Source organism: Rhodnius prolixus, unplaced genomic scaffold (genome assembly GCF_049639745.1).
Source record: "Rhodnius prolixus isolate KJV_2025 unplaced genomic scaffold, Rpr scaffold_3, whole genome shotgun sequence".
In the NCBI taxonomy this organism is placed as follows: Eukaryota; Metazoa; Arthropoda; class Insecta; order Hemiptera; family Reduviidae; genus Rhodnius; species Rhodnius prolixus.
Genome location: NW_027411603.1, coordinates 16,492,696 through 16,515,732, shown reverse-complemented (window position 1 = coordinate 16,515,732; position 23,037 = coordinate 16,492,696). Strand labels below are relative to the sequence as shown.

Below are 23,037 nucleotides of genomic sequence, written 5' to 3'. Positions count from 1 at the left end.
CTTTATGGAAGCCTCAATAAGAGCAAGGCGGCAAATTAGGATAACCATTACCTGGTGCCTAAATCTCTCTGCTCCCCCAAGTGAGGTAATCTTTTGCCAACAACTGGTGATTCTAGCTTTTTGGGAAGTTTAAACCGTTCTCAGAACAGTGTAGTTCAAAAAAGGCTGCTTACTCCGTAGGTGCCTTCCGCCTCAATAAGCTTGGTTCTCAATAAGATTGTCATTTGCCAACCTGAATTCAGCACGAGAGTAACATTAAACTTCGGATTGGGATGAGCTGAAGTTTGCCTGAGTTCGCTAAACACAAATATTCAACAACATCAACTATCTCTGTTGATATGACCAACAAATATACTCGTATTACACGTCATAAATGGGTAATGAATGATTGGTGCAGATTTCTAATTCAGCCTTTAGTTCATCAGGTTCGTTTAGAAATGTAACATTTACTTTTTTGAATTCCGATCACTTAATGATTACTATACTTAATATACTTCCAAGTAACGCACAGCTTTGCGGTTCCTCTACTTTTGTGTAGAAAGAAACAAGTGATTATTTCGAACTGGGAATCAGCAACAGAAAATCGAAGATTCAAGGCCAATATTAATATTTGTTCATCATTCGATATCAGACAAGAGTTTAGCTAGGCCAAACAAGTTACCGTGTATCATTGAAATAAAAGGAAAAGAAAAATTTAATTGCGTCATATGGTAATATTTTTCTTAAAAAATACATACATATGTCGCATAGATACATAAAATGAATTACAATATTACATATACCTAGGAATATCGATTATGACTCAATAATAGTAAGAAAGCCATTTATCAAAATTGCTCGTGACAGGTGGATACAGTGTACGCCATGTTGTTTTTCTGTAGGGCACATTGGAAATAAAGCTGTATTTTTGTCGTATTATTTGTCTCTCTCTAAAACTGGGTTATTTTTTTAAGCTTTCCTATTTACAGTTGAGTTATTCTAATCGACGATGTTTTAATAGGTTTTTAACTTATTATAACGAATTGACAATAACTCAGAACAATTAGTTACTGTAAAATAATATTGCAAATCGTACAAGTAACGGCTCAGCTGCTTTTATTAACACATGGAAACTAGAGAATCATTTGCATCTGTCATTTTATGATTTCTCTAGCGCTCTGACCTCTAATTAGTTCAAGAAACCCTTGCAGATACGCGTTAAGCTGCCGGTAGCCCCTGCAACCTTGCACGGGCGCCATTCTGATGACTTTTTTTTTATCACATGCTCAGGGTAGCCCAGTTGTTCTTATGGGGGCCTGTATTCCCAGGTGTGACACATGTATTCGAATTTCTTCCGCGCTGCATGGAGTTTTATTGGCGGCAAACGATTTCCTATTCAAAACTGCACGGGGATCAGCAGCTCCGCGCCGCGGCCCCAAATCTCCACTCGTCTGACATCTCGCTCACTTTTGTCCTTCGTGCTCTGCCGCGAGATGCCTAAGGGTTGAGGTAGCTCCCTTAAGTTGGCCTGATGGCTGGTTCGATAGGGCTAAGCAAATGGAGCGCTGTGGACATAATAATTGGATTATGTCGTATGGGATGCGCGAGCCTATAGACAGGCGGCACAAGACGTGTAAGAGCTGTGAGAGGTGGTGTTCCCCAAGCCCGCTTTCTTCGAATAAGCGGACGACACATCATTCTACGTACATCCCCTAACGGTTATAAGATTTAAGACATATAAGATTTATAAGCCGTATACTTACTCAAGTTAATGCCGAATCAGTGCCCCGGCAGATAATGACACCTCTTTAGGCAGCAACGTTTGTAGAAAAGCAGCTCTTGAATCGTTTTCGTGATCCGTGCCAGGACTATATTCGCCTCATATTCGACTAACTATATCTCCACTTGGTCTGTTGCGGACGATGCGAGGTTGAGACGAGCGGTATGATTGTAGTAGTTGCTCATCCTGCTAGGCCGAATAGGTGTGCTTCTCTCTTCCTCATCGGGTAACCGATGAAATCGTGCACTAATTATTTCAGTTATTAATTAACAATCTCTGGTATAATTCAAATTCAACTTTTAAAAACTTAAAGTTTCGTAATAAAAGAAAGCAAAATAACAAACGAGTATTTTATTCATTTAATAATAATGTCGTAATAATATGTAGTTAGGGTTTACAGAGAGAGAGAGAAAAAAAAAAGATCTTGAACTGTGTTCCCACATTCTTATTAAAAGGTTAACTGCATTCCATTGCTTCTAAATCATCTACTAACTAAACAAACTTTGAAAATTATTCCCTTTTTGTTAACACTTCTAAAGTAATTTATTCACTGTTATGTAAATTAATGTTTTTATTTTGTCACTTACCTATATTTATGTTTCCTTGAATATTCATAATGTTTACAATTACAAAGTTATTAACATTATTTTTCGACTGAGTCAATTTTCATCCAAATATGACAGTGGCCTTAAGGTTGTTACTTATCACCAGATATTTAAATAAGCTACTAATTTCAACTCAATCAGTGTAGATTTACCTCTATTTCCTCTTCAGCATCGTCATCAGGATGAACATCTATTTCACGTACACGGATTTCTAATTCTTCCTCATCTTTAAAACGTACATACATCAGCTGAAGGAGGAACCAATGATGATGATATAAAATTTCTGCTTTTTATTATGCAGCATAAAAAAAAAAAGAAGTTATTCCAGCACTTAAGATATAATATATAGCTGAGAATCAGTTTAACTTACACTTTTTCTGTTGCAATCCATGTTTTGAATCTCCTTGGGTCCTACAAGATCAACAGGCACTTCCATCTTAAGGCTCAAAAGAATAACCAGTAGATAAAAAAGGGAATAATGGATCGATATAATCAATAAAATCGATATTTCATCAATTGGTGGCTCAGAAAAAAGTTATCGAAGGCAAGATATCAGTACTAGTGATGGGCAGAACGAGTCCGTCTTTGGACTCGTTGGATTTGAATCAGTTCCAGGGTTGGAATCGATTCCAACAACTCGTTCACCGATTCCGGTCTCTGTACTTACCCTATGCATTAGTAAAAATGTCACGCAATTTATTAAAAAATATCATTAAATGTTAGCTTTCCCAGTTAATAACAAAACTATATTTCTTTAACACACATTGAGTACTATCCCTAATTTCCAATTGCACTGATAAATATAAAATTAACAACGTAACACAAAAATTAACATAAAAATAGACTAGTCAATTATAAAAATTAAAGCAATGCTGTTTAGTCATTATCTAGCTTGACCACTGGAAGACTGGAGTTAACGTGCTTCAAGAGGATCCAAGGTAGAGAAACGGAAATGGGTAGGAAATTATTCCCATAAAAAAAATTCTAACCCTTCAAGCAAAATGATAATTACTCATAAATAAATATTTATTTACTAGGACTTGTATATCAAGCTTTAAAAATATTATCTTACGAAAAGAAAAAGCTGTGTGCTTAATCTTTAACATAGCGCTGGACACTCTTATTCTTATCTTCATTGGGTAAGTTTAACCGTGTACATGACCGTGAGACAGTCAAAGTAACACTGAGCCAAAATTTAGTATTACCTAATTGGTTTACTTACTGCAGTATCCCTCCCACTCTATCACCAATTTCACAAACATTCATCGATTGGAAATAATTTTTAGTTAAATATTCGTTTTATTTGAATACAAAAAACATTATAACGCTTTCTTAAGATGATTTTAATTTTTAAAATTTGTTTTTGTCCATTACTCTTATATAATACGAAGAATTTCAAATAAAATATAATATACAAACACAATGATCTAGTATGCAGGTGGAGTCAGTCCTCGTTACCATAGCAATGGAACCGTTAAACAACTCCGGTTCCAGCTCCAGCAATTTCTATTGGCTAGATTCAGTGAACGAAAAAATGGAACGAGTCCGGTTTCAAAAGGATTTAAATCACTCCGGATTCGACTCCACCAACTCCAGTGGATTTAACCAATGAAAATGCTAGAGCTGGGCCGGAGTCGTTTAACGGTTCCGTTGTCATGGTAACTACGACTGACTCCACCTGAACACTAGATCATTCTGTGTTTGTATATTATATTTTATTTGAAATTCTTCGTATTTTATAAGAGTAATGGACAAAAACAAATTTTAAAAATTCAAATCATCTTAAGAAAGCGTTATAATGTTTTTTGTATTCCAATGAAACGAATATTTAACTAAAAAATATTTTCAATCGATGAATGTTTGTGAAATAGGTGATAGAGTGGGAGGGATACTACACTAAGTAAACCAGTTAGGTAATACTAAATTTTGGCCCAGTTTTACTTTGACCGTCTAGCTGACATGTACACGTTCAAGCTTACGCCAATGAAGATGAGAGTAAGAGTGTCCAGCGCTAAGTTTAAGATTAAGCACACAGCTTTTTCTTTTTGTAAAACAATAAGATAATATTTTAAAAGCTTGATATTCAATTCTTAGTTAATAAATATTATGAGTAATTATAATTTTGAAGGGTTAGAATTTTTATGGAATAATTTCCTACCCATTTCCGTTTCTCTACCTTGAATACTCTTGAAGTAAGTTAACTCCAGTCTTCTAGTGGTCAAGCTAGATAATGACAAAACTGCATTGCTTTAATTTATATTTGACTAGCCTATTTTTGTGTTAATATTTGTATTACGTTGTTAATTTTATATTTATCAGAGCAATTGGAAATTAGGGATAGTACTCAATGTGTGTTAAAGAAATATAGTTTTGTTATTAACTGGGAAAGCTAACATTTAATGATATAATAATATAATAAATTGCGTGACATTTGTTCTTATGTTTAATCGTTCCAAACCTTCTGCTGCCTCATTTTCATTTTTATTTGCCTAAATTTTTTGGGGCGGGGCGGAATCACTTTTTTTAAAAATAGGGATTTGAATCAACTCGTTCCACCATCGGACTCGTTCCAATGGAACGAGTCCGCTCAAATAGCCCATCACTAATCAGTACTAGTGATGGGCAGAACGAGTCCGTCTTTGGACTCGTTGGATTTGAATCAGTTCCAGGGTTGGAATCGATTCCAACAACTCGTTCACCGATTCCGGTCTCTGTACTTACCCTATGCATTAGTAAAAATGTCACGCAATTCATTAAAAAATATCATTAAATGTTAGCTTTCCCAGTTAATAACAAAACTATATTTCTTTAACACACATTGAGTACTATCCCTAATTTCCAATTGCACTGATAAATATAAAATTAACAACGTAACACAAAAATTAACATAAAAATAGACTAGTCAATTATAAAAATTAAAGCAATGATGTTTAGTCATTATCTAGCTTGACCACTGGAAGACTGGAGTTAACGTGCTTCAAGAGGATCCAAGGTAGAGAAACGGAAATGGGTAGGAAATTATTCCCATAAAAAAAATTCTAACCCTTCAAGCAAAATGATAATTACTCATAAATAAAGAAATATTTATTTACTAGGACTTGTATATCAAGCTTTAAAAATATTATCTTATTATCTTACGAAAAGAAAAAGCTGTGTGCTTAATCTTTAACATAGCGCTGGACACTCTTATTCTTATCTTCATTGGGTAAGTTTAACCGTGTACATGACCGTGAGACAGTCAAAGTAACACTGAGCCAAAATTTAGTATTACCTAATTGGTTTACTTACTGCAGTATCCCTCCCACTCTATCACCAATTTCACAAACATTCATCGATTGGAAATAATTTTTAGTTAAATATTCGTTTTATTTGAATACAAAAAACATTATAACGCTTTCTTAAGATGATTTTAATTTTTAAAATTTGTTTTTGTCCATTACTCTTATATAATACGAAGAATTTCAAATAAAATATAATATACAAACACAATGATCTAGTATGCAGGTGGAGTCAGTCCTCGTTACCATAGCAATGGAACCGTTAAACAACTCCGGTTCCAGCTCCAGCAATTTCTATTGGCTAGATTCAGTGAACGAAAAAATGGAACGAGTCCGGTTTCAAAAGGATTTAAATCACTCCGGATTCGACTCCACCAACTCCAGTGGATTTAACCAATGAAAATGCTAGAGCTGGGCCGGAGTCGTTTAACGGTTCCGTTGTCATGGTAACTACGACTGACTCCACCTGCACACTAGATCATTCTGTGTTTGTATATTATATTTTATTTGAAATTCTTCGTATTTTATAAGAGTAATGGACAAAAACAAATTTTAAAAATTCAAATCATCTTAAGAAAGCGTTATAATGTTTTTTGTATTCCAATGAAACGAATATTTAACTAAAAAATATTTTCAATCGATGAATGTTTGTGAAATAGGTGATAGAGTGGGAGGGATACTACACTAAGTAAACCAGTTAGGTAATACTAAATTTTGGCCCAGTTTTACTTTGACCGTCTAGCTGACATGTACACGTTCAAGCTTACGCCAATGAAGATGAGAGTAAGAGTGTCCAGCGCTAAGTTTAAGATTAAGCACACAGCTTTTTCTTTTTGTAAAACAATAAGATAATATTTTAAAAGCTTGATATTCAATTCTTAGTTAATAAATATTATGAGTAATTATAATTTTGAAGGGTTAGAATTTTTATGGAATAATTTCCTACCCATTTCCGTTTCTCTACCTTGAATACTCTTGAAGTAAGTTAACTCCAGTCTTCTAGTGGTCAAGCTAGATAATGACAAAACTGCATTGCTTTAATTTATATTTGACTAGCCTATTTTTGTGTTAATATTTGTATTACGTTGTTAATTTTATATTTATCAGAGCAATTGGAAATTAGGGATAGTACTCAATGTGTGTTAAAGAAATATAGTTTTGTTATTAACTGGGAAAGCTAACATTTAATGATATAATAATATAATAAATTGCGTGACATTTGTTCTTATGTTTAATCGTTCCAAACCTTCTGCTGCCTCATTTTCATTTTTATTTGCCTAAATTTTTTGGGGCGGGGCGGAATCACTTTTTTTAAAAATAGGGATTTGAATCAACTCGTTCCACCATCGGACTCGTTCCAATGGAACGAGTCCGCTCAAATAGCCCATCACTAATCAGTACACTTCACCACAATAAGGATTAGGGTACCGTTTATTTTTCTTTTTGTGTTAGTTTATTTCCCTCGGGGTGAGTGTATGTTCTAGAAACAAATTCTGATTCCTGAGGAAGCCAGAATAAATCTCAGGTTACATCTAATCATTTTAGTTACAAAAAAAAACGTCCCTCGCCAACACCTGTGGTAGCAAGTAATGTTTAACTTTAGTTAAGAAAGGTGTTGTCTATTTTAAATTGCCAAAAATAGCCTTTCAAACTTTACACATTTTCTTAACTTTCTATTACTGCTAAAAGAGGATGTAATTGCGATATATTTGGCTAGCTTTCTATTAATCCACAATCAAATGTTTTTAGCAATAGATGTTTGTGATGAACATAACATATGTATAAAGTTCAGCCTCCGTTTATTCCAGACTTTAAGGGACAGATGTCACGTCGTTTTTATCATGAGCCAGAAGTGCGTCTAATTTGTTTAATTCTCGTAAATTTTTTCTACTGATTACTTGAAACTAGGTCTCTTGTATTCTCAAAACGCTAGACTGTCGCATTTATTCTAAATAGTTTGCCTTGATGTAGGTAACTAGAAGAAATAGGAAGCGTGGAGAATCAAGTGCCATTGCTATGTCTTCCATTAAAAAAAAAATTATAAATAAACCCCAGTTTTGAAGGAAAATATCCAGTTAGCAATGTGAGAGTTGGTGTTAATGAAGCTCATTAGCATTACCAATAATGTGTAATCAGAAAACATTGATGCTTTTCTCTCGGATGTATTGCTAGATCTACCAGAACACTAGAGAGATAGGTCTGTTTACTGCAGTAATAACGTGTGTTTGTACAATAGACAGGTAGGGCTGCCTCTTCTCTAGCCACACTTCACTAAAATACACATGTCGCATATTCATGGCACCCTCTGTGCACATTCAGCCTAACCTATCCTCCTCCTGCAGTTCCTCTCGGCAAAACCTCTTTTTTTCTTTACATACCACCCTACTCTCGATGTAGAGTACAAACTTTTACAAAACTCAAATTGGATCTTGTTACTTGAAAACTTCCAACTCGGTATTGACGTCTGGGCCTGCTGCTTGCATCCCTCTAACACCACCACCCTACTGTTCCACCTCTACCACTTTATCACCCCAGCACACCCCCTCACTTCTACCAAATTCAATTTCCTTCCTATTATTATTTTGTCTGGGCTGTGGCTCTTCCCAAAGAAAAGAACAGTCGTATTTTGCTAATGTCAGACGAAATTCCCTTCTGCAATATAACTTTCTTTTTTCTTCTTTACTTATTGTTAAAAGAAATAAAATAGAAAGAAAAATCTGCCTACACTTTTTATGGTTAAACTAAATTTACCCCTTACTTTAAATGAAAAAAAAAGGGGGAAATGTTTATTTTATTTTTTTCACAATTTTCGTTAAAATAAAATTGATCAAAAATTGTAATTTTCTAGAAATTCTGTACATTTTTTAATTGTCATTGATAATATTTTACAATAATCTTCATAAAATTCAGATACTTTATAATTCAAGATCTTCTTTGAATGGGAACTCCTTTCGTCTCTATTCAGAGGAGCTTGTAAAAAGTAACAAAAAATATCAATGGTTACAAAAAATAATCTTACAACAAACTAAAGATAAATTCGTTACAACATTGTTGAAGGCAGTGATATCTTTCGAAATTCCAACTGACATATTATAACAAAGAGGTTTACTGCCTTTCTCCTACAATCATCCAACCCTATCGACATTCTGGCACATATTTTGTTGCTCAGTAGTTTCAAAATTTGAAACACCCCTCACACAATTTTTCTCGTTATTTATTTATTTAAGGCATGTCAACATACGGACATTAAGACGTAAGCAGCTTCAAGGAAGAGAAAATCTAAGGGCAGCAGCTGGATTTGAACCCGGGATTTCTGCGTTGGATTCGAGTATTCGCCAACCACTCAGCTAATCCCCTCCCTCTTTTTTTGATATTATAATAATAATAAACAGATATTTTCTAGTGTAATTAAATTTTGATGAATATTGGGTTGATGTTTGCCATAAATGAATTACATGAGATTGAAAGTGACTAGTATGCCACTAGTAGCCTGGAAGTACGTATGGTTTCAGATTTAGTGTTGATTTAGATTTGAGTCCTCCACAGAGCACCTCTGATAGAACTAAAAGAGCCTGAACCTCGAAAACCTTTTTGAGAGTATATCCAAAAGATTTATCTCAAAAATAGAATTCTGGTAATATACCAATAGCAAAGAAATATAAAATAACAACAAACGCTAAATTACAGTTGTCTTTTCGGTCTTTAAATTTTGGTCAAAAAACAGTATCATTAGCGACCACAGTACAAAAACGGAATTCAAAGTTTAAACTTCTTTAGCTTTTAGTTTTTGAGTTATTCTGTTAAAGGCCACTCACTGATTTATATTTTTGTTGTTCAGGGGAACAATATTACAAAATTTTGAAATAAGTGTAGTACCAACTTAATATAATCTGTCGAATTTCAAGATTCAGCATTAATGGAACAGTATATAAAATATTTCTCGGGGTTCCATTTATGACACACTTGTAGTTTTCTTTTCTGGCATTAATTTATAAATCTGGTGTCATTATTATAAATTATAATTCCTGTTTGTATGTTCCAGACATTCCACACCCCTAGTTTTGGTGATGAAGACTTCGACATTCCTCCAATAAATCCACATCAGGGAAATGGACAGCACTCAGTACCCTACCATCCACCACCTGTAAGTTAATACCTTCTTCTAATTAAAAAACCTAAATTGAAAAAAAGCTATTATTTTGCTTATTCAATTTGCAAACCTACCCTTTTTAACTTTCACAAATATTTTTTTAAAAAAATCGGAGAGTTTATCCTTCACTGTGCACTTCTCTATAAAAAACTTGAGGACCATACGGTGAAGAAAATACGAACCGGTCGGAAATAACGAAAATAATTTTCGATGAATACAATCTTGGATGGAATGCAGTTTTGTTGACCCAACCATTTTCTAAGAAAGCGTTGACACATTTTTTAGAACTTACTGTTGTTATTAGAACAATATGACTCCTTGCACTAACTGGTAGAAGATAAGTTAGAAGTAATTTCAAAACCCACTTTTCTGCCATTATAACTTCATTACTTTGTTAAAAAGCGGCTTCAATTGATGTGACATTTTTGTTTTGTTTTTGTGTGTTAATTTTGTAAAAAAGCTGATTGTAAACTATTTACTGGCTAAGTCAAATCTTCCCTTTAGGCTCCAAAGTTAAGCATACCCCAAAAATATCTCTTAAAAAAAAGAACATGGCTTTTTTTGTCTTCCATAACAACTTGTACTTCTGCAGTTATGATACAGAAATCATTTTGAATTACGACCTCTCTGAATAAACTAAGACTGAATGTTCAAGAATTATACCAAAGGCAGGAGTTTTGATCCCCTCAGTTATAATTATTGCTTGATTGTATTGAGGATACGAAAGCTAGTCTTCCGACTGCCTCCGAAGGTTAGAGAGATGAGGCGCGTTTAATCGTACTATCAATTTGAAAATTAATTAAATTTAAACGCTCTGTTCCTGTACTGTGTCCAGTCAGATAATTTGTTAAATTCCACTATTCATTTTATAATATTGAATAAATGCAAAAGGTACCTTGATAAATCAAGGTATGTGTATATAAGATAAATCTTAAATCAGTAAAGAAAGTAGATGGGATATAAAAGGTAATGTCGGAAGAAGTTTATGTTTTGTGTTTAGATTAGATTCATGGTTTCGTTCAGTATTTTATATTCCGCAAATAAATAGGTGGTGTATTCTGCAGTAAAACAAGAAAATTTAAGTTTCTCTAGGATTAGATTACTGTTAAAGGTAGCAGAGTATTACTGTCACAGATTCTTGTTAGTACAATATAATAAGAACATAGTCTCTCAGTATTGTCCTGATCTAAGAGAAGCTTTAAGCTTTTTTATTTCGATTTCTGTTTGGAATTTATGTTGGTTGTTTATTGGCAACTGTAACGCTAATAATTTTGTTCACAGATTTCTATGCCATTGAATAATCAGAGCACTATGACGCTTAGTGATCATCACTCAACTGCATATCATCAACCGCTGTATCTATCTCCACCCCAGGAACATATTAATTTACCAATCAAGTGAGTATAGCCTTAAGTAATGAAGTAAATAGAAACTTTTGAAAAGATTGTATGTGAATTAGTTTAAAAAATATATTTTTTATATATACATCTAATTTCTAATTTCTTTATATAATAAGGCAAATAAAAAAAGACCGTTTTTTCACCAGAAGGAGTTATAGTACTCAGCCTTATAAATCACGAAATGATATTACTTTATCTTTACACTTACAGTAGATAAATATTTTACTTCATTTTTGAGTATATCTATTATCTTTCTTACATTAATAATTTGATGTAATGCTGAAGAAAAGCTATGGCGATCCGCATAAAATCACAAAGGGAAAGATGACCTTTATCAGCGCACTGCTTTCTATAATATCTAAATATGCAGCTATTATTTTCTAAATTAAATAATCACAAAAGAAAGACAAGATTAAGGTGCCTATCATATGACGTTGATGATACAAGAAATTGACGATTCTGTTCAGACGAGTACTTGTTTTAGAACAGGCCGATTCTTTAGAGATGACGAAAATGTTCAAATTCCCGAAAAAGTAAAAAAGGAGAATTAGAAAAAGTGCCGTATAAACATACATCTCAAGTTTTTCCCCAAGAAATCATGGATATTTGCAACGTCTCATTAAAAAAAATCTAACTGACAAGAACTACATAAAATAATAATGACATTTGAATGTGGGATTTAATGAAATGCTGAGACAGAAGTTGGTTCGCTATCAAATGTAATTTCTGGTAGATACAAAACGTTGGTTAGGTTTATCTGGTACAATTAAAGAGCCAGTAATGTATCAGATGAACTTTTTATGTACTCCTACATTATTCCAGATAAATAAAAATATATTTAATTTAATCAAAATTAAGCAAATAATTAGTTCTAAGAACTTGGAAGACCAAGCTCTTCCATAAATGTTCCGTCAGACAAAAGAAAAAATTGAAGATGTTGTTTTTGAACGATTTCTTTTACATCTGCAACTATGATCCAGACTCCACCCGATATAATTTATTCGGTCAAGGCATTTTGTTATTTTTTATTATATTTTATTTTTTTGGTGGGAGTAAAATTAACCTTTGCCTGTGTTGAATAAGCGTGAAGATGTTTGATCATTGAATACCCAAGTAACATTATCAACGAAGGATATAACAACTTTCAATCCAAAAGTAAACGCTAAATCGAATTATTTAATTCAAGAATGGTCTTTTTTGTGTACACATTACGTAGTATTTTTATTTATATGTACTTTTTTCTTTTTATTTGCTGGATTAGTTTCATTAAAAATTTGTTCTTTCTGTTCTTAGCGGATATGGCCCGCCCAATCAGAATAATTACAGAATGCCCCAGAATTCTTTGGCGCAATTGCAACACTATAGCATGGGGCCTCCACAAGCGACAATGCGGTCCCCACAGGGTAGACAGCAGGCCACATCACCGCAAGGTGCCATACAACCACATGAAACAACGACGACCAGCGATGATAGCGACGATTCCACCCCACACACCCACCTGGTGAGTTGACATGCGTAACCTCCTAAACACTTCCGCCATTTGTCCTAACCTTACGCCATGTATAGTTGGTTGTATTTTCAACATTTGGAATATCTCCGCCATCTACACTACTTGAATCTCTATGATAATTTGGTATGAAATTCTGTTAATTTTGTTCTTCCTTCAGATTTTTATTATTAAGCTGTGAACGATAATAAAGCCCCAGCATATGTAGTTAGAGCTATGTGGGAGTGACGCCTTTATGTTTGGCTGATGTATCAAAAATATAAAGATTTGGTCAGTCACTATCAATTTATTAATTGCTGCAGCCATTCTCCCTACAAGTAGAAGTTAATTCCTGAAGTTTCGGATCGTTTTGAACTTCCACTTTGTACCTTTTAATTATCGCACATTATTAGAATTATTTAGTTTTTAATATTTGAATGTTATGTATATTTCTGTATCAGAATTCCCCCCTCCCAATTAATAAATAGGTATAAGTTTCATCAAAGAACTTTTTATAGAAATCTTTAATTATATGTGGTTAGAGACAAAATTATGGGAGACTGAAAATGTAATATTTGATAAATTCTAAACTTTAACTGTAAAAGAAAGTGAAGACAGTACAGAGAACCGTTCCTTTAATTTAAAGAATTCAAAAGTTAACTTTTATTTGTTAATGTAGAATTTGAAATAAACGACCATATATTACACTAATATGAATTTATTAAAATGTCATATAGGCACTTTTTTTTTTATATTTTCTGCATTTTTAATAATTCATTTCTTCAATATTTTATTAAATTAATATTAATTCTCTGCTTAATAGATGTCGCTGTCAACTCCTTATGTCTTATCATTTTATTTTATTATTTTTTTAATCTGTTTTATAATTATTACAATGAAGTTTTTTGTTCAGTTCTTAACAAATTTTGTTAAATGTCTCAATAATTAGGGCTCTGTTTTACAGCGTTAATAGGTTCTTTCGTTGCTTCTTGATATTATATTACATGAAAAGAAAACTGTTTATTATTTTTGGTGACTGATTCATTGTTTCAATAGGATAAAAAAAAATAAATGCCAATTTCAGTCATATTTTGTATTTTTTTATTGAGCAGAGTCCATGAGCAGACAAGACAGAAGACACACCAACCTTTAATGATGTAAAATATTACATTGTGAAGTAGCCCTGAAGATGACCTAGCCCCTAGGTCGGAAGCTCAGCACAATAAAAAAAAAAGTACAAAATATGACTGAAACTGGCATTTATTTTTTCACCCTATTGAAAAGAAAATCTTTCACCGGTAAATTTCATTGTGTTATTTGATAAATAGGGATTTCTAAATAACAATGTTTTTAAATAAATTTTTTAATTAATTCTTTGCATTACAAAAGTTTATATCAAGTTTAAAGCTAGTACTTCATGAACCAAGAAATTCAAATAACTGTTACCTTACTTACCTTCCTCCTGTTTAGTACTTAGTTTTGTTGAAATTTGCGGTTTTGTTAAGAGTACAGAATTTACAAGTTTGTATGCAAATATTTGTTTATTATTATTATTTATATCAGTAAATTTGAAGTATTTATGTACCTTCTTATAAGTGCTAAACTAATTTGTGTCCGATTGTTTGATTTCACAACAGAATATCATTTATTCCAGTGCAATTATTTTTAAAATTGGTAGGAAACTACCCTTGTTGCAAGTTCAGTTACTCGTAAATCTGCGTTTGTATTTTTATTCTCAAAACTAATAAATTTTGTTAGAAGAGTTCCGAAGAATTTGGAATAGTAAATAGATGCATTAGACTATAGAGCTTTTTACTCTTGTATTTATTTTTATGTTGTTAACAACTTTCTTATTTATTGCAGGTTACAGGATTGAAACGACCATCACCTGAACCAGCTGAGAATGGACTGGCAAAAATCCAGAAGAAACCAAAAACTCAGAAGAAAAAGAAGAAGAGAGATCCTAATGAACCACAAAAGTAAGTTTCTCAAATTTAGGGTGCCCAATTTTCCCATGAAATATGTTAGATCTCCCTACTTATGCAATCAACTTTACAGAAGATCAGTAGATTATATATTCCTTATTATCAACTTTTCATTCGTTATATTAAAATTAGGAATTTGTTTCATTCTATTCATGTGATATTGACTTATTTCTTTACAATAAATAATTTTTATTCTTTAGAATAGAATTGATAATTTCATTTTTCTTATTTTCTTTTTATTATTATTAACAAAACAAAAATAAATTAAATGTTTCAGGCCCGTATCGGCTTACGCACTATTTTTTAGAGACACCCAGGCAGCTATCAAAGGTCAGAATCCAAATGCTAGTTTTGGTGAAGTTTCTAAAATTGTAGCATCAATGTGGGATGCACTTGACGCAGAACATAAAAATGTATGTATTTAATATCTTTATTTTGTTACTTTTCAAATCTAGAATCTATTGGAAAAGTTTGGATTAATCTATTTCGCAAATGTTGCCCGCAGATTATGTAGAAGTCATTAATAATTTCTGTAAACTTCCTATTATCAAATTCATGTGTGTGTATTCTATTTTAGGTTTACAAGAAGAAGACAGAGGCTGCAAAGAAAGATTACTTAAAGGCCCTTGCTGCGTACAGAGCAAGCCTCGTCTCCAAGGTTTGTTATGTAAAAACTACAATTATATATGCAGCAATACATTTTTCTTTTTGTTATACTTTCGAAACTAAATAGCTTACAGTAATCGCTATTTTTCCAGGCGGGGCTTCGTGTCCAACTACCCATTTAGTGTCGTGGACGGGGGCGGAAGCACATTCTTAACTATTATTAAAATTTTTGCTAACAAATAAAAAGTCGCTAGACTCGGAATCCGATCTGGGGATTTCTCGTCTACAAATCCACATTCACAACCACTCTAACTTCAATAGCTTAATACGTATTATTGCTATTATTTATTTATATTGTTAATAGGGCGGAAACGAACAAGAGCCGATGTACGGCAGTTATGGAGGTTATGGCGGAGGATACAGTGGCTATTCACCACCTACAGGTTTGCCTTCGCCGCCAATATCAGCTCCATCACCACAACAAAATCATATCAAGAAACCGACACAGCATATGATAACTCCGCCTGAAGCTCGTCCTACGCCTGCCATACAACCGCCTTCAATGCAACAGGTATTATTTCTCAACTTATATATCATCTGTACTTTTTATCGGCCAAACCGTGCTTCTAACAGCAACATAAGCCAGAATAGGACAAAAATTCAGTCCCAAATTTGAGCTAAATTTGATTAAAGGGAAAATTCCTAAGCTTTTCCTACGATATCCTGTTCCGATCGAAAATCCTTATCCTCACAACCTAACAATCCATGCTAGGTGAATGAGTTTCCTCCTCTTTCTGACAACTCTAGACAAGGGCTCTAGAGCCCCATTACGAAAAATGTAGTTTTAAACCACAGTGCCTAATCAGGTATCCAACCAATCGTCTGAGAGATGATCGTGTCAGAACCAAAATCTTTTTATTATGAGCGCTGTCTGCATTCTTAATCAAAATTATAGATTGCTGACTAATCATTGAGCCCATTATAAGGATGTATGAATCCTGTTGCACCTAATGTAGCCATCTTATCCTTCCGGCCTTCTCATTCTTGACCTTGTACAAAAAAAAAAAAAAATAAATAAATCCATACTAAAAGAAACTTTTCAGACTGCTGGAACAGCCCAGCCCCAGTTTCGATATAAATGCATACGAATTTAGTGCTTACAGCACAGTCTGTATTCGAATTAATATTATTATAAATGCTTCGCGTCCTGTAGGGAAATAGTCACCTTATTTACTCCGCAAGACTGCTAGACGATGCCCATGCATGTAGGTTTATATCTTGCTGCTAGTCTTTTCCTCATCTTGAGAACCTGTTGTCTCTTTTCTAAGAAACGCACGTAATGCTGGAGACCATCACCTAGAGAGTAAATATCTTCCCGCATCTAGAAGCCAGTACTTCATCACCTTAATTTTTTCCCCTTAAAGAGCGTCATGTTTGAATTCATTGGCGCCTTGGGCCTTAACTTATTGTTATTATTAACAGAATAATATCCAAATGTGCCTTATGTGTCTGGATCTCTCCCCACTGTACTCTAACTCCACAAAAGGCTAATATGGATCCTTTTTCTAAAGCAGTTTTGTAGTCTATAGCATCCCTTTTAAGTTTAACTTTTCCCTGAACTAACTAAACATAGTTCTGGCGAAACCTAGTAGTGCATCTCGACCTGTACAGTGTTGAACACAATTACGACACTTAGTGCTAGCCGTCCATTATGTAGATGGCTTGCCACTCAGCTGCTAATTATTTCATCTTCATAATTCCTAATTGTTCACCAACAATTAAAAGCACATTAATCCTTGCTCTTAATGGCATAATACTCCAGGAGAGAAGATACGTTCTTCCTCCGGTCCTGTTTCTTTTCATTTCACTGTAAGCTTGGAAACATCTTCCTACCCTCCTCCCTCTTAATGTTATGTCACGAAGGGGAGCAACACTTTCTGACTGACAATACGCATTTACTATTTGTCACTCAGCTTTTGGGTGGTTTAATGTTTTTAAGAACGTTGATGTTTTCAAATTTTTAGATTTTCCTTCCCTAGCACCAAGTGCAAGGTGTATTACAAACTCTAAAACTTTCTGAAAGCAATTGGTGCTGCTCTTAATTAAAAGTTAGTATGCAGTCTTAAATTGTGTTTCCAATGACCCTACAAGTACCCAAAAGTTTATAATAATATTTGTTTGTTTAGTTTTTTATTTCTTCTCGTTCTCCTTTTAAGACAAAGTGTTGCAATCGTATTATGATGCACAAATTTAATATTTTAAATGAGTTCTGTATTATTGAGTAAGAATTTGGTTCACTCAAGGGGATTTATGTTTTAATTTTTTCCCCCCAAAAAATGAATATTTTATCTAAACTTCCTCTGAAAGATATGAAGAATTTATGCTTATAAACATATATTATAATCTTGTAAGAGATATTTATTCTTATAATTTTACGTCCACGAATATAAAATATTATTTTGAATGACTTTAAACAGAAATAAAAATTTAAGTGTTCTTATTGAGTCGGATACTTCAGGGCAACTCCGTCAGAATGCGTCCAAAAAATCGTTAACCTTAGGTAGCAGCACTGCTGCCATTGTCTAACCTTGAACACATGAGCTGTGGGAAGTGGGAGTTGAAACAGTGCACGTTGTGCTTATACTGCATTCTGTTCGTGTAATAATACGATCTGAATCGTACCGGGTTGTGTAGAAGTGAATTGATTTATTCTATCATCTTGCTTGCAGAGTTGTGTGCGATCTTTGTTAATTTCTTGCAGTGTCCTATTTAAAATGATTAACACCCAAAGTCAATCCATGACTATAGAGTCTGATGCTGTTAGTTTTCCTATTCTTTTTTTGTAAATGTTGGAAGCAGGAGTAGATTTTAATAAATTCTTTTTTAAGGTAATGATGGGGCATATGGGCCAGCAGCAACAACAACAGCCGCCACAGCAACAGCAACAACACATGCAGCCGCCCCAGCAACAGTCCCCGTCCCAAGTTAATCCTAACAATAGTTACTTGCAACAACAACAACAACAGGTAACTACCAATAAATTAATCTTATTTTGATTAAGTTTAGGAATCTTCTATTCCTCTCTGAAGGCTCTAGATTTTGTAGTAGAGATAATAACAGTGACATCATTGATTAGTATGGAGCAACAATAACATTCATTCTCATTCGCGTTTATTATTTTCTTAATTTTTATAAATTCCAGTTTCATTTTCGTTTTATTTGTAATGCATTGTGTAGTCGCATTCTGTTTAATGCTGGGTCAAATCCGCCATTTACATGAACAATAAAAATGTCCGCCATATTAAAGCTTGTTCGGTTTTTCATTTCTCTCCTATTCATAAAGTTAAGGGAAGACAAAATTCTCGCGAATTAAACAATTAAAATTTGTAAAAAAAAAAGACAAATTATCAAATATATAAAAATATTTGCATTCGCTCTTTATAACTGTAGTAATATTTATTTTTAAATGTAAAATATATTAAAGATGTAGTTTATACTACAATTCAACAACTTTTGGTGGATATAAAACAATTTTTGTGGCAAATATCACAATTCTGATAAAATTTGAGGATTGGTTCATGAAGACAGTTTATTTTTTGTGATGCATTATGTCAAACGTTTCGGGTTGGTGTGTAAGTTTTTGAATGTTACGACAGAATCAATTTGAAAGGCCACTATTTAGGGCCTCTATTTATCGAAGTTGAAGATAAATTAACGAATTTTATTGATTGAATTCACATCAATGCTGGTTTTTAATCAAATTTATTTGTCTTCCTTTTAATATTGTAAATGAATTAGTGAAAAGTTTTAGATTTAAAAGAACATAAAGTAAAACCAAAGCCAAATTTTTAGATATTTTGTCAATTTCTGAATTAGTTTAACTTTTTATTTTTCGCTCTAAATTAGAATTGAGGACAGTAAAAAATCAACTGACTTAAAATAACTTAAGCTGTCTCTTTGATTCTGCATTATTGACCAAGAAAAATCTTTGTGCCTGCAATATTTAATTTCCAATGTTCGGAATATCTTCAAACACAGTTCATCAATTTATTAAAGTTAAAGCTGAATTCTTCGTATTTCTGATGTTGGCATCTTTTGCTTTATTATAATATATATGATTATGTATAAGTTGGTTAAAAACCTTTGCAATTATCCGTTCAGTGGTCGTGGTGTTACAGGCTGGTGGGGGCGGGCCCTCCGGGGAACAGCCAATGAGTGGAGACACACCTTCGTCATCCCACCCTCAATCAAACAATCACTGCATCAGAAGCGGCTGCCCAAATCCTGCCGTAGTCAATTCGGAGTGGGAAGACGAGTATTGTAGTAACGAATGTGTCGTCACGCATTGCAGGTAAAATTTTTACATATTTAATAATTTATATTCTATAATTAATCAAAAATGCTTGGAAAGGCAAAAAGAATGTGGTTTCTTGTTAGCTATCCTCATTTTTTTTTTTTTTTTTTTTTTTTTTTTTATTTATTTATTTATAATGTCGAGATCCGGGCATCCTACCAATTTGTCTTGTCAGTGTCATATCACATACTACGGGATCCTGCATTGTAAATTCTTCATTTTCTGTGTAGTAAACTACTGAAACATATTAATGAATAAATAAATTACAAAAGCGATCTCAGAAAACATCTCAGATATTTTCCTGCACAGCCTTCCAGAGTGAAATATGCAAAGAGAGAGTTTAAATTCTGATAGTAACTTAGACATTCTATCTATGAATGACATTTGTTACCCTTTCATATGATTATCGCTTTAATGCTGCCAGTCTCTTGGCTGATTAAGTCTTGTTTAAGTTGCCAAAGTAGCAATTTATGTTTCGTCAGTTATTTCACATCTTTAATCACTGGGGTAATTTTTTTTGTATAATATTACGCCTCTGTTGCATGTCTTTTTGCATCTTCTTGGTGATTATGTTCTCTTCTATTTCACTGGAAAGGTACATCTCCTTCTCATCTCTGGCCATTTGCCAGGTAGCATCCTCTTAAGAAAAACATTACTAGAAACTTCGCCATTAAGCAACTCCTTTCGAAATCTAATTTCTTCTGTAGCACTTGCCGAACATTTTCTTAATCTTTCTTCATCTTTTTCTTTCCTTAATAATATTAAGTTAGGTAAATATTCATGTAAACAATTCATTGGTATATTTTCTTTGTTGCCATTTTATACTTTATTTTATTAATTAACTTTTCTTTTTTTTTTTAGGGACGTTTTTAGTTCCTGGGTAGCGTCTAATCAGAATGCGGCTGTGAAATAGACATTTCAGTGTGGTTAATTATAAATATAATAAAGTGGCCACGTGTAAATAATATTAATACTATGATATTATATTATTACCAATATTGTTTGGCAACTCTATTGCCGACATATATGTAAAATTATCAAGTTTTTGTGTTGTTCTAAAAAAAAAAAAAAAATTATATATATAAACATTGAGAAGAAAATACCCCTTTGCGCCCACTAAGGTGAATCTATGAAACGTGTATTTAACAAAAATAAGAAAAGAAAATATATCTTGATTATATAGAGAGCATAAAATACTTATGTGATTAATTTCAATATACTTTAATTATAATATGTAAAAATAAAAAATTTAAAAAAATTGTGGATACTTGTAATTTTACATATGTATTTAACATTTTTATATCTACTTGATTTTTTGCAATAACTAGACAAAGACTTTTAAAGAATTTTTATATCTCTCATATATAATCAAGAAATTTATGTTTCATCAGATATTTCACACCTTTATTTCTGGGGTAATTTTTTGTATAATATTACGCCCCTGTTGCATGTCATAAACTTGTTTTCATGAAATATTAACTAATCCTAATGAAATAGTTAGCCGATAGTATTTAGAAAATTAAAAAGAAAAAGGTAAAAATCGAACAAAATATATATATATATTTAAATAAAGTAATAAAATGAAATTATACAAATTGAGTATATCATCGGAGGTGTACAACCTAGTTTTGTATAAAACATCTTAGTTATGTGCAAATATCACATTAAAGGAAAGAATAAACTTAATAAACAAAAAAAAAAAAATTATACGAATAAGAAATAAAATATAAAAATATATATATATGCTCATGATGTTGATTTAATTTTTAAGTTTATGTACTATAATAAAGTTATAAAGATTCTTTGTATTAGTATTGTAATAACACGGAAGTATTGTATTGGTCCAGTGCAGTATTGCCAAATGTTGATATTGTTGTTGTTTTTACATGTTTTAAATTATTTTATTGTTTTTTTTTTTTCTTTATTTTTGTTTTTATTTTTTTGTGTGCCTAGTTTTATTTTGTACAATAATTTATAATAACCCAGACTGCAATGATTAGCACAGAACTTCTCTCAAGAAATTCGCATAGGATTTACATCCCTAGAACTAAAAGCAATTGTTAAAGGTGTAGGTTTTTTACTCTATTCATTTTTCTGATTTTAAAATATAAAATTTGTTTTTATATAATTTTAGAACTTTTGTTAACCTAATTAACAGCCCTATGTGAAAAAGTTCCTACACCTTTATAGAGTCTTTGTAAACATATTGAAATAATATCTGTCTTGGGATTCTTTAATTTTAAAAAGAAAACAAAATTATAATATAAAAATTATTGTTAAAAACATATTTTATCAAGATTACAGTACAATTAGAAGCACAGTGACCATAATATAGTAAATAGTTGTAAATTATAAGAAAAATAAAAATTTTAAAAACTCTTATTGTGTTGTATTTAATTAATTATTCCGTCTATTTTTATGGCTAGATTGAAGGGTTCAAAACTGGATCGAGCCGATACAATTTTTCATTACACTAGATCAACTTATTGGGACCCTTGATGCAGAACTAAAGTGTTGTTACAGTTCGACCGTGGGAAGAGCCGGAGGATCCAAAGAATAAAACGTGGGCACCCGAATCACCTGTTTAGAGTAGAGGACTGCCATCGTAGGCCTCGGGGGAGTTAGGAGTAGCTCTCATCCCCACGAAGCTAGGAAATACATTAAATACCGTTAAATTCTGTCAAATACTGTGTTGGGATTTAGACTTGGTAGCCAGGAAGAGCCTATCGGACATCAACTATCATTTGACAGAATCCCACGCTGTATCAATAGTGATGCTATCCAAGTCATGTTACTGGTGCCTGAAGCAAATTACTATCTGGTCAGCAAGGACAAGGAACGATGTGGGTTTTTTCGATAACTTGTTCCCTCAACTGGAGATATCAACCGTCCTGTAGCAGAGGGGGAAGACGCCTTCTAGAGGAAGCTATCTAGAGGCAGGTGGTGCTTAAGGCGCAGCCCAGCCCCACCTCATATTGGAACACCATAAACGACTTCTAGAAACTCAGACTTGTTATAAGAAACAGTCCTACCCTAAGTGGTAGATCATCCTATACTTCATATTTTAAGAGAACTTTAAAGCACGAGTTCAATATCTTACGACCTGAAATTGTAGGAATATTTGGAAGTTAGTTCCCTGTAGATATTCTTAGAGTTTATAAAGAAGTGATTCCATATCATCCATTCTTCTCTAACTGAGAATTGGATCAGTTTAAAGGGGACAACTCAAGTTTACATTAATTATTTTTAACAAGATCCATTAGGTGAGATATTAGCGAAAATAGAGAGTGAGAGGGATAAAAAAAAGTTAAACATTGGTTTATTGGAAATTGGTAAATAGAGGTTGTTTAAAAGTAAACTATGGCAAAGTCTAGCAAATGTGTTTTTGTTGCTAAATTTTAGCATTAATTTAAA

General features: G+C 32.8%; 1 protein-coding gene across 10 annotated transcripts in view; it reads left to right on the top strand.

Moving 5' to 3' along the window:
• The window catches only part of LOC141452598 (TOX high mobility group box family member 3-like), a 268,943-nt gene extending 246,938 nt beyond the window's left edge, over nucleotides 1–22,005 (top strand). For 7 of the 10 annotated variants that reach the window (XM_074124898.1, XM_074124905.1, XM_074124907.1 and 4 more), the window contains 10 exons: nucleotides 9,685–9,786; nucleotides 11,074–11,189; nucleotides 12,486–12,693; nucleotides 14,542–14,657; nucleotides 14,941–15,076; nucleotides 15,241–15,321; nucleotides 15,634–15,840; nucleotides 18,158–18,295; nucleotides 19,448–19,620; nucleotides 20,485–22,005. In XM_074124898.1, coding sequence (XP_073980999.1) covers nucleotides 9,685–9,786; nucleotides 11,074–11,189; nucleotides 12,486–12,693; nucleotides 14,542–14,657; nucleotides 14,941–15,076; nucleotides 15,241–15,321; nucleotides 15,634–15,840; nucleotides 18,158–18,295; nucleotides 19,448–19,620; nucleotides 20,485–20,536 — 1,329 coding nt within the window. In that variant the 3' untranslated portion in view covers nucleotides 20,537–22,005. Of the gene's footprint in view, nucleotides 1–9,684; nucleotides 9,787–11,073; nucleotides 11,190–12,485; nucleotides 12,694–14,541; nucleotides 14,658–14,940; nucleotides 15,077–15,240; nucleotides 15,322–15,633; nucleotides 15,841–18,157; nucleotides 18,296–19,430; nucleotides 19,621–20,484 lie in introns of all 10 variants that reach the window. The other 3 variants (XM_074124899.1, XM_074124908.1, XR_012457487.1) reach the window with 2 other exon arrangements.
• The last annotated feature ends 1,032 nt before the right edge of the window (nucleotides 22,006–23,037 follow it).